This window comes from Dacryopinax primogenitus (genome assembly GCF_000292625.1).
Source record: "Dacryopinax primogenitus strain DJM-731 SS1 chromosome Unknown DACRYscaffold_11, whole genome shotgun sequence".
NCBI classification, from domain to species: Eukaryota; Fungi; Basidiomycota; class Dacrymycetes; order Dacrymycetales; family Dacrymycetaceae; genus Dacryopinax; species Dacryopinax primogenitus.
The window spans coordinates 1,073,146-1,088,958 of NW_024467208.1; the positions used below are offsets into that span (position 1 = coordinate 1,073,146).

Sequence of the window (15,813 nt, forward strand, 5' to 3'; positions counted from 1 at the left end):
CCACCTGAGACCGTCATCATCACCGGCGCCCAGTACTTCCAACTTTCGTGACACTTTCTGTCAAGCGAGTGGACCCCTGGAGCAAAGTCCTGTTTCTTGCTTATGTATTTTCGCTTCCCATGGAAGCAAAGTAAAAGCTTTCAATGAGCGACGCGAGTTGGGCTAACCTATCACATAGAAAGTCTCACGAAACACGCAAAGTTCTTCAGGCACCTCTACTGCGGGGAAACTATCCAATGCTGTAACGAAGCTGCCCAGGCGCAGATGCCGTCATCGCCCTCCTCAACACGCTCTGTGACGCCGCGCTCGTGAATAACGAGGCCGTGCTGAAGCAGCATTTTACCGATGTGGCAAAGGCCAGCCCTGTCCCAGTCATGATCTACAACTGTACGTCCCCCCATGCTCTGCCCGTAAACTGCTCCCTAGCACCCCTTCAAACCCCTTAGCAGCAGCAGGCATCGACCTAGACAGCACGACCATCCTCGAGCTCGCCCAGTCCTGCCCGAACATCTGTGGTGCTAAGCTCACCTGCGAAAACATGGGCAAGCTCTACCGTATCAGTATCATCATTTCCCAACCGGCGTTCGTGGCCCAGGAGCTCGGGCAAGAACGTGCCCTTCTGGATCGGTCCGGGCTACTCGGATTTCCTCTAGCCATCCATCCTCCGCCGACCGGGTGCATCAGAGGCCTAGGGAACGTAGAGGAGGAGGGTAAGGTGTGGTTTGGCCTAAATGTGGGCATCCTACGGACTGGAAGGAAGGAGTGATCACGAGGAGGGTGTGAGGAGGTCAAGTACACCAAGTTGGTCCCGGGCACCCCATACTACTGACTAGAGGGATCTCCCCTTGGTCAGTGTGGCTACACTTGCGTTCCACCATAACCTTCTGGTTTCCGGCTTTTGTTACACAGTTGTTCTGGGAGCCCTCAAATGAGGAAAAGGTTACTTTTAGCCGCCTGACTCTCTGCCCTCGGATTGCTCTTCATCCAGAAAGGAAGCTCAACCGACTTGCTTGGCCCTCCTTCCACCGAAACCGGGAACCGGCACCGGGGGGAACCTACCACCGGTTCCAGATCGGCAGTCCACTCTCGAGTTTTTCTCTGATGACTGTCCGAATTTGGGCTGGCCGGCCAATTCCGACGTGGTCCGAGTAAGGCAGTATGAGCCACACTTCGCAAAGTCCTGTTGGCGCTCTTCGTGCTGTGGCTCCCTGCGTTACACCAATGGGTCATATGGATGATGAATACAGCATAGAACAAGCTTCGCGTAGGGCTGAAACCAGTGTGGAGCCACTCTGGACGCATCTCCCGCCAGAACTATCGCGGGAAGAAGCACAGCGCATTTCGCCAGGATATCCATATTCTCTGCTGCTCCTGCCATGTTATATACCTCGACGAGTAGCTCTCTCCATCATTGCGGACGAGGAATCCCTCTTGCAGACAGCGAAGTAAAACCGAGTTTCTTGCCAAGTCACAGAAGTTCCCTACTCGTCAGCGTCGATTGCCTTTCTCGGGACGGTATCTTGCAGCCCAAGGATCTCTTCCTTCCTAGTATTCTCTTCGCCTTCTCTGATGACTCTACTACTCCCCTCTTATGGATGCTGAATAACGAATATATTACACATAACAACAATTGCACCCAGGATCTGTCCATTCTAACACGTCCCATCCTGTATAGAAACCAATCGATTGCGATAAGATACATATCGATTGTATCCACCCAGGCGCTGCTCGGGTTCCTTGAAGGCAAGGCCACGCGCAAGGCACGTTTTCCGGCGAAGATATCGCCGGCTCTGTTCGGTTTCTCCACGAAAGAAGTATGCGACCACGAAACTGTTTTGACTTTTTACTTGATGGAAGACCGCACATCTCGGGGAAGATGACCATTGTTGCTGCAAGCACTGCCGTGTATATACTCGCCTGACATTAGCCTTGACCAAACTTGCGCTCCAGGAACCCATGTGTCTTAGCCCTGGTTATGTCAACCGAATGGTTTGCTGTGATGGAAGAAGCCATCCCTTTGTGCAATCCATTGGGCCATGTGGTGGTGCCTCCATCTGCTACCGTGAGAGGACCTAACGCGAGTTGACGGTCCAGCCAGTCACAAACACGAACATTGCTCACGAAATCCAAGGTGCACTGAGGCAATTTCGTGTAGATCGCAATACAGCGCAGAAGATTAAGCGTTACGTGATTCCATTTGCGTATCATTAGTGGTACTACAAACTATTAACATCGTGACTAGTAATGCAAGTAGAGGTATAAGTCGGAGGTAAAGAACACTAGACAAGCCAGTACTAAAACAATTCAGAAGCGCGACAGTAATACAACCATGGAAGGACGTTCGGGTTCCCTAATACTTAGTTTTTCGACAAATATCACGAAGACAGTCCATGAGATCCAAATCCATGCGGGAGATCTCCAAATGAATCACCAGCCATCCGCCCTCTTGGCGGCACAGGCATGCTTCACCAGCGTAATCTCCTTGGCGAAGAACTTGCCGCAGCTGTGGCACTTCCACTCACTCTCGACGCCGTGGATGTGAACCTCATGGCGGAAGCGGTCGTGTCGGCGGCTGAACTCCTCCTGACATGGCGCTATCTGGCATTTGAACCGCTGCTTCTCACGAGGCTGGTGTGTCGTCATGTGCACGGCACGTGTGTACTCACGCTTGAATGTGCGATCGCAGCCCGGGTGCAAGCAGGGAAGGCGCTTAATTGGTTGGTTGGGATCGGAGGTAGGCGAGCCGTGGCGGGAGGAAGAGGCGGACGAAGAGCCAGACATGTCATGAACGCCTTCAGAAGGGGTCGATTACTAGCTCAAGACAGCTGTGAGTTTGACACTCACTATCGCCTTTTAATTGAGCCATGTAATTGAGCAATTGGTAAGGAGTTTCACCAAGCGGTCCATCCGGCATCGGAGGGTATCCGTATGGCATCGGCGGTGGTGAATACAAGCTGGGAAGCATTCCTTCACTAGAGCTGGCGCTGTAATCGCTACGGGGGGACATGAACGTGTTTGGCACAGAGCGATGTTGGGGAGATGCAAAGCTCGAGCTCATAGCTGACGTATCTTCATAAGCCTTCATCGACGGCAGACGTGGCGTGACAGGGCGCCCCGTACCTTTGGTAGCCAGGGGTGCGAGGGCGCGGATGAGATTACCGTAGTCTGCTCCTGCCTCTTGCTTCAGCTGGTGCGGACCGTGCGAGGGCCCGTATCCGTAGGGTTGAGTGAAGTAAGGGTCTGCAAACCTGATAAACTCAGATTGTCAGGCACGTGTGAAGGGGTAACACACCTTGGAAGGGAGAGGATGAAGAGTATTGCCAAGGGGAGTCAGCCCAATCGTGGTCGATGCTGGAAGGGTACGGTGGCGGCATGGCCGGGTACGAGTCGAAGGACGCCATTTATACAAGTATATGGATTGCGGGCGGTAGGTTGATTGCGCTCGGCAGATGAAGTGGAAAATCTTAGCAGGATGATTGAGGAGCGCTGACGAACAAGGTGGGGGAGGGTTGAGTGGAGAGAAAGTCTGCCCAAGCCACGGGGGGTTAAGTAGGTCTGAGAGGTTGGGCATCACGTCCTGGCTGGGCTAGGCGCCCTAGATGCCCCTGCCTGATCTGTTTTTGGTATTCAGGGATCATATTCGGCAGCGGATGGTTTCCTAATCTGTCGATTTACGAGCGATTGTGGATTGGAGGTCCCTCGATAGAAGCGCAGAAGATTGAGTGCGAGTGCGCGTGCGCGTGAGGGGCCAATACGGATGCAAGGGCTGAGCTGTACACTCTCCGAAAGAACCACGACGAGTTGAACGGAAGACGTGGATGGGCGCCCAGAAGAATTAGAGTGCCAACCCTGGCACCGGCGAAAAGTGAGAGACATTCCAGCACAGGGAATGCATGCCTGAGGGTGCCGAATGGGTCGGAAAAGGGACAACAGGCCAAATATTGCAAGGGTGCCTTTGACAGTTCAAATCATGCCCACGCCGTGTGCTCTTGAGGGTCAGGGTTCTAGCCACGCTCCTGATGTTGGGATTGCCAAATTCGGCAATGAGACATTAATTGTACCTCTTTAGTTCGCTCTTTACTAACCATTGTTAAGAAGGTCTAACCATAGACGTCATGCTCGACAATCCTACCCATACCCAACTACTCTACGTAAGCCTTGAGGTTGTTAAGAAGAGACTTGCAGATTGACTGAATTGCGTGGCGCTCAATGACCCCGTCCAGTGACGTGGCTTCTGCGCCCCTCAGGCACCCCCAAACCCTGAGGCCACGGTCCTGCAGACCGGCGGGTGTCAAGCGCCGGACCGGCATAAGTTCCATCTCATTCGGTCACGTTCTCAATTATTACAGTCCGGTTTGAGAGACTCTTCAGCGCCCAGTTTTGTGGATGACTGTTGGCCAGGTGGTCGAACGTCCTCATACACCCAGGGACCCGCACAAAGGAAATGACATCGTCCATGTGGTTCTGTTCCGCCTGCCTTGCGCTTTTCCGCCAGCAAACCGCATGGATTTCCCTGGCTTTCCCCTCATAACAACAACTGCCCTGCGAAATAAACGCTGGTCGCAAGTCTGTTGCGGGCCAATAGTAGGCATCGACCCCTAAGCGAATCACCTGCGTCAAGCGCTCAGCACCCAGCGCCCACCGTGATAACCTCTCTTGACTTTCCTTTCCTCGACCGGAAGAACAGAGCAACCCGCACCGCTCAATTCATCTGCTTGTATGTTTCCTAGTAACCCTGATGACCGTGTGTGCGCTACGCAAGAGCGTGTGCTCCTGGCAGCACAGCACTAACTGCACCGCCCCACGGAACCCTCGTCTTGCCTGAGAAGAAAAATTTCCCCACGTTATCCTCAAGCTAGCAGCTAGCTGCAGGCAGTGCTCGATATTGCGCGATGTTCAACTTGAATCGGGCTGTCGGATTCTCGGACATGCCTACGGGGCACGTCTCATCTGTAAAATTTGCAACTGGACCAAAATGAGGAATATCCAGCGCATATCCGCTGTCATCGTGACGAGAGGCTATGTTCTTTCTCGTCCAATGGGCTTCAGGGCAGACCGGAGTATCCCCTTCGCCGATGTGTCAGGGCTGTCGTTCACCGAAGGTTCAGGGATCCCGGCGTTCGGCCCTGTGTCACCGCATGCCATTTCCATCCGGTCTGGCAACAGAGCATAAACCTCTTGTCGTAACCGATTGTAGAACGAGAGTCCCACAATGACGGTCACCTGCAAGCATCAAAGGAGGAGTGTCGAGAGACGGCCCCTTCCTTCGGCCTCTCCTTTCCCATTGGAGATTGCCTCCGCTTCGGAAGTTCTACGTAGAAAGCCCTGCTTTATGCGCAGCAGCGCTGTTCGTTACTCGGGACCGCGATATATTGGAAACCTTCACTTATTTAACTCGAGATACATCGAGTCTAGCTGGCCTCGTGTTGGGCTTGCTTCAGAGGAATCTTTGTACAAGCATTCCACCATCCACGCAGCATTACCTGTTTTCCAAAACTAACGGGTGCAGGAAGCACTGGGGCCGGTTGCTATTCGCACTCAAGCCGGCAGCACGCATCCACAGTACAAAAGCCCTCGTGCGATACGGCGCTCCTGAATATTTCAGTGCAGTTGTGAAACCAGGTTCATGGCAATCACGATGCCGATATACTTGACCAACTTCTGGCTGGAGCCGGCTTCGCGAAGTTCGGAAAACTTCCAGGCTTCTTCTTTTCGGCTTCTGGTACAGGCGTTTGAGGATCGAATAAATGTGTTCCATTCTGTCATTGTGGCACACGACGCTTCTTGAACGTGCTCGGTTATAGAACACTTGATCAGGATGCCAGTAGTGGTCGTGGAACATGTCGTCTTGAGAAGAACTAACTTAAATAACCATTGACTTGGCTTGGAAGGTGTCCGCGACCCGCCGTGTGGAGTATACAAGACGTGAAGTATATTGTCGTGTTTTGACGGTTGTTTGTGAAGTCGGAGTCGGGGCGCTCCCCGTCTCATTGCCTCTTTCAGTGAGCTCCGATGCCACGCATCACAGAAGCCTACATTCTGGCGCCTCCATGGCCACCTGCCACTGCACTAGCGTAGCCAGCGCACTTTCCTTGGCTTGGTTTACGTGAGACTCCATGCACAAAGCGGTCTGAAGCAGAATTCTCGACAGTGCCTCAGGAGGGGTACTCTGGTGAAGTTGCCGAGCGGGACATTCAGCAAACGGTGTGCATCACCAGCATTGGAGCTTATGTGAAATATTTAAAGTATGCGCTCGTCGGAGCGCTGGAAGCAGGAACGGGACGCCCAAGGAAATTGCCGTCCGCATCGTGCACCTTATCCACCGTTTTGAAGCCCAAAGTCGGGCTCGGCGACTGTCTCCTTTGTCTTCACCGCGGAAAAGAAGAAATCATATGTATTGGCAGTTGCCGTAATGAAGATTGGGAAAATTACGAATTCCGGGGATACTCTTCTTTGCATAGAGCTCTCCTTCGTCGTCGCTGCAGTACTACTCTAAGGACAGGTCACTGTTGTTCAGCCGAGATTCTGCCGGTATTCTGACTTAGCAATCTCGTTTAGATAGGTGCTTCACCGAAGAGTTACCAGATACCGTACTCTTCCGACTAGGATCACACTGATATGGTTTTCAGGCACCGCAAGGAAGGCACGAAAACCCCTAAATTCCGCCTTTGCAGGGTACCTCACATTCCTGAGACAGCAGTAAAGCAGCTATCAGGGTATATTCCTCCTTCCGGAGTGCCGGATGCAGAGACCATGCGTATAGACATACCCGCGGGCAGTCGGGTAACACGAAGAGGCTCCCCACATGCCCCCATTTGGAGGAATCTGGGCGATACTTACTGCCGATCCGCCCGCCTAAAGCCTAGATTTTGTCCATCTCACCTGCCTTGCCCCCTTGCTTTTCGAGGCGTCCCTGTGCCGTCCAAACTCCCCTTTCACTGGGTCAATCGAACGGGGAAGGATCACATGGCAAAGCTCCAAGCTCCTCATTAGTTGTACCGCTGGCTCACTTCATCCATTGGGAGAATGTCAGCCGAAGTGCACCTTTTCGTTCAGAGGTTTCCGGATGTGTGACCAGTCGGCGCCTTTGTGTCTAGTAGTCTAGATCCACCTGATGTATAGTGCCGAATTGGTGAATGGAATCTCAACATAATGGTTGTGACCCTAGCAGCGGTATTAGACCGATTTGTCCATCTGACCTGATGCAGAGCCACGTGTCATCCATTGGTGTAGATCACTCCATGGTAGAAAGCCTATCTGCACTCAGGCTTGTTTCGTTGACAACTCAGAAACATAGCTTACAGGGGTATCGCCTCTCTATCCGCTTGCGTTGTGAATTTTACTTTCGGCGCTTCCTGCAAGGATGCATGAACGGGGTTGGAAGCGGCAAATATGTCGTCCATTTCTTCCAGGCTTCGACCCTTTGTTTCGACGAAGAATTTGTGTATGAATGCGATGCCCGCAGCATCGAAAACGGCCTGAGTAAAATGTCAAATTCGTGATGAAGTAGAAGGACTGACAGGGCCCACTTACGTAGAAGATGTGGAACCTCCAACCAATGTTATTGATGGCGACAGGTGGAACATACGTGTTGATGATCTTCACGAGATTGTTCATTAGATTCAGAGTTGCCAACCCCTTACCCCGGTTCTCGAAACTTAGCACTTCCACGGGGTACAGATGTTGGCACGGTGTCCAGGCAAATGCAAATACGGCGAGGAAAACGTAAATGAATGCGACGCCGATACCGCCGATGACGGGATGACCAACTTGATTCGCCGTACACACAGCAATTACAGTGACACAGATACCACCCCGTACAATTTCAACATGTGAGGTGTCCAGGGGTCAAGTGGGTATAAGCGGAGCACCCCTCTGCCAGTCGAGAGGTGCCGCGAACTGTTTTGCGTGGCGAAGTAGATAGGCCGTCAGACTCTGCTGCATCGTTCAGAGAGGTATTTTTCTTCAAAAAAAGCAGCCTGTGGCGCTTCAGTTGAGTCATACTGATTAATAGTCATGGTCTTGCAATCATCGTGATGACGGCGTTGGTAAGGGATCCGCTTTGAGCGCAGGGTGGAGGCGGCTTCTTCGGCCCGGGTTCCGAGGATTCTTACCACATGGATGTCACGATCTCTGCAATCAGCACACCTCTTTGTTTTCTGTTCCAAAGTTCCTGATCCGTTGGTGACCGAGAGTTATTTGCCCTTGGTCGCCATCCCTACTGCGCCATCTAAATCTTTGAGAGTCGACAGGAAATTGTTAAAACTCTCAATGGCGAGGAATTTCTTTGCTAGGTTCGTCTTCTGTGCTACAAATGTCTGCAGGTGTTGGTTGGCGACATGAAGGTCGCTAGCCCAAGCCTCTACGGTAGCCATCGCAACTCCAGGCGGACGACGGTCTTCCAGTTCGTTTTTAGTCTGAACACCCCTTCCCCGCATATACCGCGACTGGACCATTTTTTTTAATCTCTGTCTCATCCTGCATCCCTGGTGTTGACTGCTGGACGTCGGTCCGCGACGCGGCTTCGTACTTTGCCATATGTTGTCCTATCTCGGGTTGTTGAACTTCTTGCATTGCATGGTCGGTGGTCTTGTTGGAGTTGATTATGATTCCCTCCATTGAGGTATCCCTGTTATAGGACATGTTATGGCTTTCTGCCTCGAGCATAATCATCTGAGGGTCAAAGGGTAACCGGTAAAGTGTACAGTAGCGTGCTGGTAAAGAAGTTGTAGGATAGGTATTGGAGAGCAGTGTCAAGAAGATCCGATTCATTGCGTCTGAACTGTACATGGAAGGCGCAGACACGTCGTAATTTATCGAGTAGCTCGGCACCTCTGGCGGCGGTTGCAAACATGCGGACCATGGCATCGGCGTCCTCAGCATCCCAGTCGTGGTCGGTATCTCCATTGAGTGCAGGAGCTGAAAGCGCCTCAATAACTACCGTCTCCACGTATTCATCCACCTCATGGAACTCCATACTGAACGCATGCCAGGATCCACTGTAGCGAAGCTGCTCGGCAACCACCTTGGGTGCTTCAGCAGCGAACGACTTCCAATCTTGATTTGCACGATCAAACATCCGATCCAGCCTTCCCACGATACCCACGACATCCCCGGAGATGTGCTCCCGAACGAGCGTTGGTGATATGTCGACGGCCAGGCTCGTTTCTGAGGACGGTTCAGCTGCTGCATGGGACGATGGAGATGTGATAGTAGATTTCCCCGCAGTGGATCTCTTTGATTGGGGCTCTTCAGCTAGAGGTGAGACAGCTTTGCGCTTGGGCATGTTGAATTTCGATGTCCCTATCGCGTCATGTCCGACATCGCTTGCTGAAGATACTGCTGTGGGAGAAGCTGCCAGGTGGGGAGAAAAACCATCTCTCGCTTTGAACCCCTCTACCGCTCTATCGAGATCCATGTTGACATCACCCACTCTGATCTCGTCAATGGTGTGAACATGATTGCGTGCCGGCCGGCTTGCTTCAAGGAATTTTATCGCGTTAAGGGCTAATCCCAACAGATCAGGATGATTCTAATACGTGATTCATCGAGCTTACGTGCGTGCTTTTAAGGTTTCCCGCCCGTTCCGTGGATTGCTCCTGCCAGTGGTCTTTCTGGGGGGCGATGACGCTCCTCCGAGCTCGCCAGCGCTATCTGCGCCCGAGAGTTGATCCATGTGATTGTGGTTCATTCGAGCCTTCTGTCCGGCCATGTTGCGAATACTCCCTTCAGGTCCTTGCGCTTGTTCGAGCGCGTCCAACATAACCCATTGGCGTGACACAGCATCCTCCACAAGCAATTCGACTTGCCCTCCCTGTCCAGCAGAAGAGGTTCGAGAGACGGAAAATGCAATTTTCCCCTCTGGTCTGCAGACTTTAATGAACCAGGATGTGGGATGCTGCGGTCTTCAGGCCGCTTCCGGGTGCTTGTAGGAGTGCTGTTGGATGTAGATGCTGTCGAAGATTGGAACCTCCAAGCACATGGTTCTGAGAAGAGTGCAAAGTACTGAGGATGAGTCACGCGGGGCAGGAGAGAATCATACCGGTCAGGGTTGTGTACGCGTGTTGGTTCAGAGAAGTCATCTGTGTTGGGAAGAGGGAGAAACAGAATGGTAGGAAAGAATGAACACAGAACGAAAATTTCACACGCATGCAACAAAAAGACGGCGCAAAGGAAGGGTCGTTTGACCATCCATCAATGATCACTAAATTCCACGTTTACCTCAGGCTTCCGGTGTTGCTGCATTTCCGCATTTCTGCTCGCGCCCTTCTTACCCGAGCAGAAACAAAGGAGAGAGGAAGACGAACGGAAAAACGCCATTCTTTTAGCAGTACGAACACTCCATTAGCGCAATCTAGCCTACCCACCTAGCTGTCGTACATGCCACCCTCTAGGTCTGCAAAGTCCGTAACCGTCCCCAGTCCGATAATAGTACGAAAAACAAGTGGCGATCAATATCGGCGAGTGCCATCAGAATGCCAGGGGTCGTGGATGAAAAGAAGCGGAAGGGATATGCATGGGTGCGAACAAGTGGGCTCAAAGCGGTGCGAAAAACGAAGGGTAACAGGATAATAAAAACAGATACGGCCATCCATTGGCAGCTTACACTTAATACCATTCCCACCCTCTGCACCCCCTCTAGGCGTCTTCAGAACAAGAGTGGCTGCGAGTCCTTTTTACTGCCCCATCTCCCCTACCCCGCCTCTCCGAGGCAGTGGCGGGCGTAGAGTTTCGGCACTACGCATCGTACCCACGGGTGGGGGCCTAGCCAACCCAGCATCCTCACTGCCAGTCCCCGATCCCCCCGTGCTACTTGTCCACGTCGTTCCAGCCGTGCTCTCCACTGGGTGACCAGGGAGCCCACTTACGTCCGTCCTTGTCGTCCGACGACTGTTGAAGCTCAGATCATAAGCAGGAGGCAACTCCACGACCGCTTCCTCTTCCTCCTCGGGCGGGTCCTCACTCTCCAGCACGCTCCCTGCGTCTGTATGGAGGACGTATCTTCGGCCTGCAGGAGAGGGGAAAGCACTGGCACGTGCTTCAGCGCGTTTTGCAGCCGCGGCACGGGAAGTTCCCTCTGCGCCTGCGGCTGCTGCAAATGCAGCGGAAGGAGCGGCGTTGGCGACGTAGTACCCGCCCTGACCCGCATGTCCAGCAGTAGCATCGGTCGTTGTGCTAGTTGGTGCGGTGCTGGCCCATCGCTGGCTGCCTGGTCCCCCGGGCTGTGACTGCGACTCAAAAGGATTTTGCAGGCTTCGCGCGTCCTGGCTGCTTCCACTCCCCTCCTCCAAGGGAGGGACCAGGAACGGCACAGGCTCGTACTGTGCGGGGTTCGGGTAGGGACCCCCCGTACCTCGAGGGAGGTCGGTAGCTGACGCGTTGGCCGGAAGGAGGTCGACCATCCTCCCTCCATTACGCTTGTATGCTTTGTCGGGGTCGTACGCTGCATGTCGCTTTCGATGACGCGTGTAGAAGAAGATTGCGAGTAAGATGACCGCGACGAGGGCTAGAATGCTGGCTATGACGGCGCCTACAATTGTCCCTGTTTTGGACGAGCCAGACGAGCCCGGGTCGGACGTGCCAGAGCTAGGGCTGGTCGACGAGCCTCCCCCGGAGATGGAGGTCTGGGCAGGCTGGGAAGAGACGGTAGAGGATGGGGAGTTGGCGTTGATACAGGAGCTGTCGTCTGATGATCCGACAGACTGGATAGATGATGTACCGCCTTGATTGCCAGCGGCGTCGGCGAGGGCGAGGAAGAAACTGCGCGCAGTTTAGTAGGTGCACGTCGCGCGAGGATGGATACGCACCTGGTCCCCGTGGCAATGTTCACTGTCCAGTCAACGCTTGTCCCAGTCGCCCCAATGAGGTGGAACGTCTGCCCTAAGGGAATGAGCCCCCATATATCCACAGGGCGTGTGGCGTTGCTGTCCCAGGAGATCTGAAATGATTTGCACTGACTTGCACCTCCGCTCTGGAGAAAGAACTCGAACCCCAGATTAGGGCCGACAGTGCTGCATGATGTGCCTGTCGTACTTGCCCCCGTGACGAGGAGAGCGCTTGTGCCTCCTGTGCCGAATCCCGTGGAATCGGACATCGTCAGAAGGAAGGAGGCACCAGGGTCGAGTTCGAGTTGCGGGAGAGTGTAGTTTCCCCTGTTAGTGCTGGAGGAGAAAGATGTTGATGGCAAGGAGATATTGCGGGCTACGTCGAGGGAAGGAGTGACGAGCAGGTTGAATGGGGGAGTGCCGCCTTGCCAGATAACAGTGAGCGGGTCGCATGATGTCGGGGGTGTAAAGGAGAAGAGGAAGGCGTTGGAGAGAAGGGGAAAGACGGTGAGGGTGCTGAGCAGAGGCGGACGTCGGTGCATTGTTGGTCGACGTCGCGGTCAGAACATTCGCGGTTAATAATGAATGTTGTGGTCCTTGTTGTCAGTCAAGAAAACAATTGTTCGTCAGTTCAGACCACGGCTGTCGCTGTGTAACTCCTGTCGTCGCTGTCAATAGACTCGAGTTGGTCGTCGTCGTCGTCGCGGTGCAGGGGGAGGACGACGACGCGGGTGCTGTGCCGCCCACCCTGACCGAGAAGCGGACCATTCAGTCCGCAGTTGCGCTGCAAAATTCAATACACTTTATTACAATTTCATTTCAATTCTTCCTTGTTACAAAGAAGACAATGAACAGCCTTCAAAGCCAAGCAAATCCAGTAACCTTCTCAATAGCAGCATGTGCAACCTCGACCAAATTCTCCCCTCCAACAACCTCAAACACCTTAATTCCGCCCCCCTTGACACCGGCAGCAATCAACCATACTTTTCCATCCAGTTCCTTGATAACTGCACCCCTAATATGCTCCAGTCCCGTGTGCACCTCCTTCACCCATTTGGGTTCCTTCGCCCCGAGAGCGAGGACCGATGCCTCCAGCTTGAATATCGCAATCGTGTCTCCCTTTGCGTCCCCGCTGTCTCGGTTGGTGGCGTACAAGTACTTACCCGCAGGATGCAGCAGAAGTTCCGCAGCACCCGCACCAGGCGGAGTGGGGAGGAGCGTACACGGCTGAGTGGTACGTACGCTCGCGGTCGTCCCAAGGCCTCCGGGGAGTGTATAATGCGACAGGGTGTTGTTGAGCTCGTTCAGAACGTACAAGTCGCTCGCTACCAGCTGGACGTGTCTCGGCCCTGCACCGGACGCACAGGCCACCTCGCCCTTGATTTCCCATTCCCCGCTTGCAGAGGGTGCAAGACGCCAGATCTTGTCTGCGCCTAGGTCGGGGATGAGGATCTCGGAAGAGGAGCGCTGATAGACTTGGTGTGGATGAGACGACTCTTGCCGCTCGAGGTTCGGGCCGGGGCCAATGAATGGGAACTTGAGTATCGGATGGGTGGGCGCCTTCAAGCCTGTAGCAGTGAGGGGGACAGCGAGCAGCGTCCCGGTCATGTACTACGGTAGGTGTTAGTAGGCGCAGTACTTGGATGATGGTGCAGACATTGGCTGCGAGTACGACCCCCCCCTCCTCAACCACGAGATGATGTGCCGGACTGTGTCCCTCGGTCTTCTGCACACTGCCGAGAGGTTCCAGTTCCACCTTCTCCCCGACCTGCTTGAGACGAAACGCGCGCACCTCTCCCTCTTCCAGCTCGTTCGTGCCTATGAACAAGGCTGGGTCTACGGGAGAGACGGATACCCAGGACATGTTCCCTCCCGAGGGTGTCGTGCCTGTTACGGTGAGCGTGCCTGCTGAAGCTGAGAAATGGAGGTGGGTGAGCTCATCGGAGTAAGAGGCGGTAATGATGTTTGCCATTGTGGTCGTCGTCGTCGTCGAGAGAAAGAGGAGAGAGGATACGTAGCCAGCGATGTTTTGAACAGTGGAGGCGGATTATCTTCGGATTATCTCTCAACAATGACATCACACTTCTCCCTGTGTATCAATCCCTTTCAAATACATGTAGCCATGCAATACTCAAAAGTGCAAAAACAAGAAATAATATAAATTTCGGGGAAATTATTTGTCCGAACAGCTCAGCAAGTTGCCTAGTATAGAACAGAGTATCGGTGATAACGGCGTAGTTATCCCGACGGCCGACGCTTGAACAATTTCATTGTTGTTCATTGTCTCGACCACGATGGACGGCACAAATCCTCACTCGTTGTCCGACCCAGTTGAACTGCCCTTTCGCAACTTGCTACCTCCCACTCTGCCTACGCTGATAACCCAATGGCTTGCTGAAGATATCCCATCCTACGATCCTGCTGGAGCCGTCGTTGGCACAGCACCCAAGGTCGCATTCCTTCTTGGAAAAGCGGACGGCGTGCTCGCAGGTGTGCCATTCTTCGACGAGGTGTTCAAGCAGCTAGGGTGCAATGTCGAATGGCATTTGAATGAAGGGCAGAGTTTCCAGAAAATTAAACACGTTGCAACCGTCACCGGACCGGCGAACGCACTCCTGCAAGGCGAGCGGACCGCGCTCAACACCCTTGCGAGATGCAGCGGTATTGCGACCAAGTGCGCATCACTGCCCCTCAGCTACTCATAATCCTGACAAGTGGTGTCTAGGTCCCGCCGCTTCCGTGACATTGCGGCATTGTCCGGCTTCAAGGGCACCATCGCCGGTACGCGCAAGACAACGCCTGGTTTTCGCATCGTCGAGAAGTACGGCATGCTTGTCGGAGGCATCGACCCGCACCGACATGACCTAAGCAGCATGGTCATGCTCAAAGACAATCACATTTGGTCTCATGGAAGCATCACGAACGCGATCAAGCTCTGCAAGAGCATGATCAGCTTCGCGACGCTCTTGGAGGTCGAAGTGCAGAGCGAAGAGGAGGCGGACGAGGCGATTCAGGCCGGTGCGGACATCGTCATGCTTGATAACATGGGCGGAACACTCTTGGGTGAGGTTGTGACGAGATTGAAGGAAAGATGGGTGGGGAAGAAGTTCCTGATTGAGGTTAGTGGGGGCATCGACGAGACTAACTTAAGGGAGAGGCTAGTAGATGGTTGGCCTGTTAATTTGGCCCTGAGTTTCAGACACTGATCAGCTCTACAGGCGTGGATATCCTAAGCACGAGCGCAGTTCATCAATCGGTGCAACATATCGATTTCAGCCTGAAGATTCAGCGCTAAGAGACATGGTTCGCCTCGTAGCGATGGTCGTGTATACTCAACAGAGGATAGAATAACCAGCACAAATCGGAATAGTAGTGTGTGTTGAATGGAAGAGTGAATAACAAGGTTGAGTACATATTACTAGAACACATCGTCTCAACGCGCTGGAAAGCGCGATCAATACTTCCGCCATCGCGCTTCAGACCAGACAGCTCTGGTTGTGTACCATTGCTCAATCCGGCTATGCCCATGCACAGGAGTTCAAGGCATATCATATGGTTTAATACCTCCACCAATGACTGATGAGGAAGCGATTCGACTCGGCCGGACCTCTGGGCCAGTGCTGGCTACCTCCTGTCTTCATACAATGCTCAACGTCGTTCTCTGTTCTTGACGTCCATTGCACATTCTGGCAAACAACTGAACAGTTATGACTCTTCCGGCACAAGCACCAGTATTCGATGGCCTGTACGCCTATTCCTCAAAGGAGAGGCTCGTCCAAGCGTACGCAGGCAAGCCGCTCACCGCGCTTCGCACACCTGCATTTGTAGTCGACCGCGCTGTGTTCGCACTCAACTGCGGGGTGATGCATAAAGGTGTGCTGCAGGGATGGGGAGCGAGTTTTAGAGCACACGTCAAAACCCATAAGGTGAGTTATTATTTTGACCTTGTAGAGGATGGGCTGATGGGATGTGGGATGCAGACTGTGGA

At 53.4% G+C, this 15,813-nt stretch overlaps 8 protein-coding genes across 8 annotated transcripts in view; 3 read left to right on the forward strand and 5 right to left on the reverse strand.

The window, feature by feature from the left end:
• Nucleotides 1–344: 344 nt before the first annotated feature.
• Nucleotides 345–766, forward strand: DACRYDRAFT_53328 (uncharacterized protein; the record flags this gene model as incomplete). The annotated part of the gene is made up of 2 exons (XM_040775165.1): nt 345–391; nt 427–766. Coding segments are annotated over 2 exons (387 nt in total), but the record flags the coding sequence as incomplete, so codon positions are not given.
• A 1,462-nt stretch (nt 767–2,228) lies between these two features.
• On the reverse strand, nt 2,229–3,416 carry DACRYDRAFT_22956 (uncharacterized protein). Its single transcript, XM_040773032.1, has 3 exons — nt 3,293–3,416; nt 2,845–3,240; nt 2,229–2,792 (listed from the first exon to the last, which is right to left on the reverse strand). The coding sequence occupies exons 1-3, from the start codon at nt 3,399–3,401 to the stop codon at nt 2,428–2,430; spliced, it is 870 nt and encodes a 289-aa protein (XP_040628115.1). The 5' UTR covers nt 3,402–3,416; the 3' UTR covers nt 2,229–2,427.
• Nucleotides 3,417–7,298: 3,882 nt separating this feature from the next.
• On the reverse strand, nt 7,299–7,809 carry DACRYDRAFT_53370 (general substrate transporter; the record flags this gene model as incomplete). The annotated part of the gene is made up of 2 exons (XM_040775169.1): nt 7,299–7,478; nt 7,534–7,809. Coding segments are annotated over 2 exons (456 nt in total), but the record flags the coding sequence as incomplete, so codon positions are not given.
• An 871-nt stretch (nt 7,810–8,680) lies between these two features.
• On the reverse strand, nt 8,681–9,418 carry DACRYDRAFT_108549 (uncharacterized protein; the record flags this gene model as incomplete). Its single annotated transcript, XM_040768676.1, has 1 exon — nt 8,681–9,418. One exon carries the CDS (start codon nt 9,416–9,418, stop codon nt 8,681–8,683), a length of 738 nt encoding a protein of 245 aa, XP_040628117.1.
• Nucleotides 9,419–10,347: 929 nt separating this feature from the next.
• On the reverse strand, nt 10,348–12,367 carry DACRYDRAFT_116996 (uncharacterized protein; the record flags this gene model as incomplete). Its single annotated transcript, XM_040770299.1, has 2 exons — nt 10,348–11,760; nt 11,808–12,367. The coding sequence occupies 2 exons, from the start codon at nt 12,365–12,367 to the stop codon at nt 10,677–10,679; spliced, it is 1,644 nt and encodes a 547-aa protein (XP_040628118.1). The 3' UTR covers nt 10,348–10,676.
• Nucleotides 12,368–12,663: 296 nt separating this feature from the next.
• Nucleotides 12,664–13,772, reverse strand: DACRYDRAFT_22957 (uncharacterized protein). Its single transcript, XM_040773033.1, has 2 exons — nt 13,483–13,772; nt 12,664–13,436 (listed from the first exon to the last, which is right to left on the reverse strand). The coding sequence occupies exon 2, from the start codon at nt 13,431–13,433 to the stop codon at nt 12,684–12,686; it is 750 nt and encodes a 249-aa protein (XP_040628119.1). The 5' UTR covers nt 13,434–13,436; nt 13,483–13,772; the 3' UTR covers nt 12,664–12,683.
• Nucleotides 13,773–14,119: 347 nt separating this feature from the next.
• Nucleotides 14,120–15,153, forward strand: DACRYDRAFT_80680 (quinolinate phosphoribosyltransferase; the record flags this gene model as incomplete). Its single annotated transcript, XM_040776461.1, has 3 exons — nt 14,120–14,499; nt 14,551–14,993; nt 15,044–15,153. 3 exons carry the CDS (start codon nt 14,120–14,122, stop codon nt 15,118–15,120), a joined length of 900 nt encoding a protein of 299 aa, XP_040628120.1. The 3' UTR covers nt 15,121–15,153.
• Nucleotides 15,154–15,496: 343 nt separating this feature from the next.
• Nucleotides 15,497–15,813, forward strand: part of DACRYDRAFT_22958 (uncharacterized protein) — a 3,485-nt gene continuing 3,168 nt past the window's right edge. Inside the window, exon 1 of the mRNA XM_040773034.1 lies at nt 15,497–15,751. Within this exon, the coding sequence (XP_040628121.1) occupies nt 15,533–15,751 (219 nt within the window). The 5' untranslated portion in view covers nt 15,497–15,532. The remainder of the gene's footprint in view (nt 15,752–15,813) is intronic.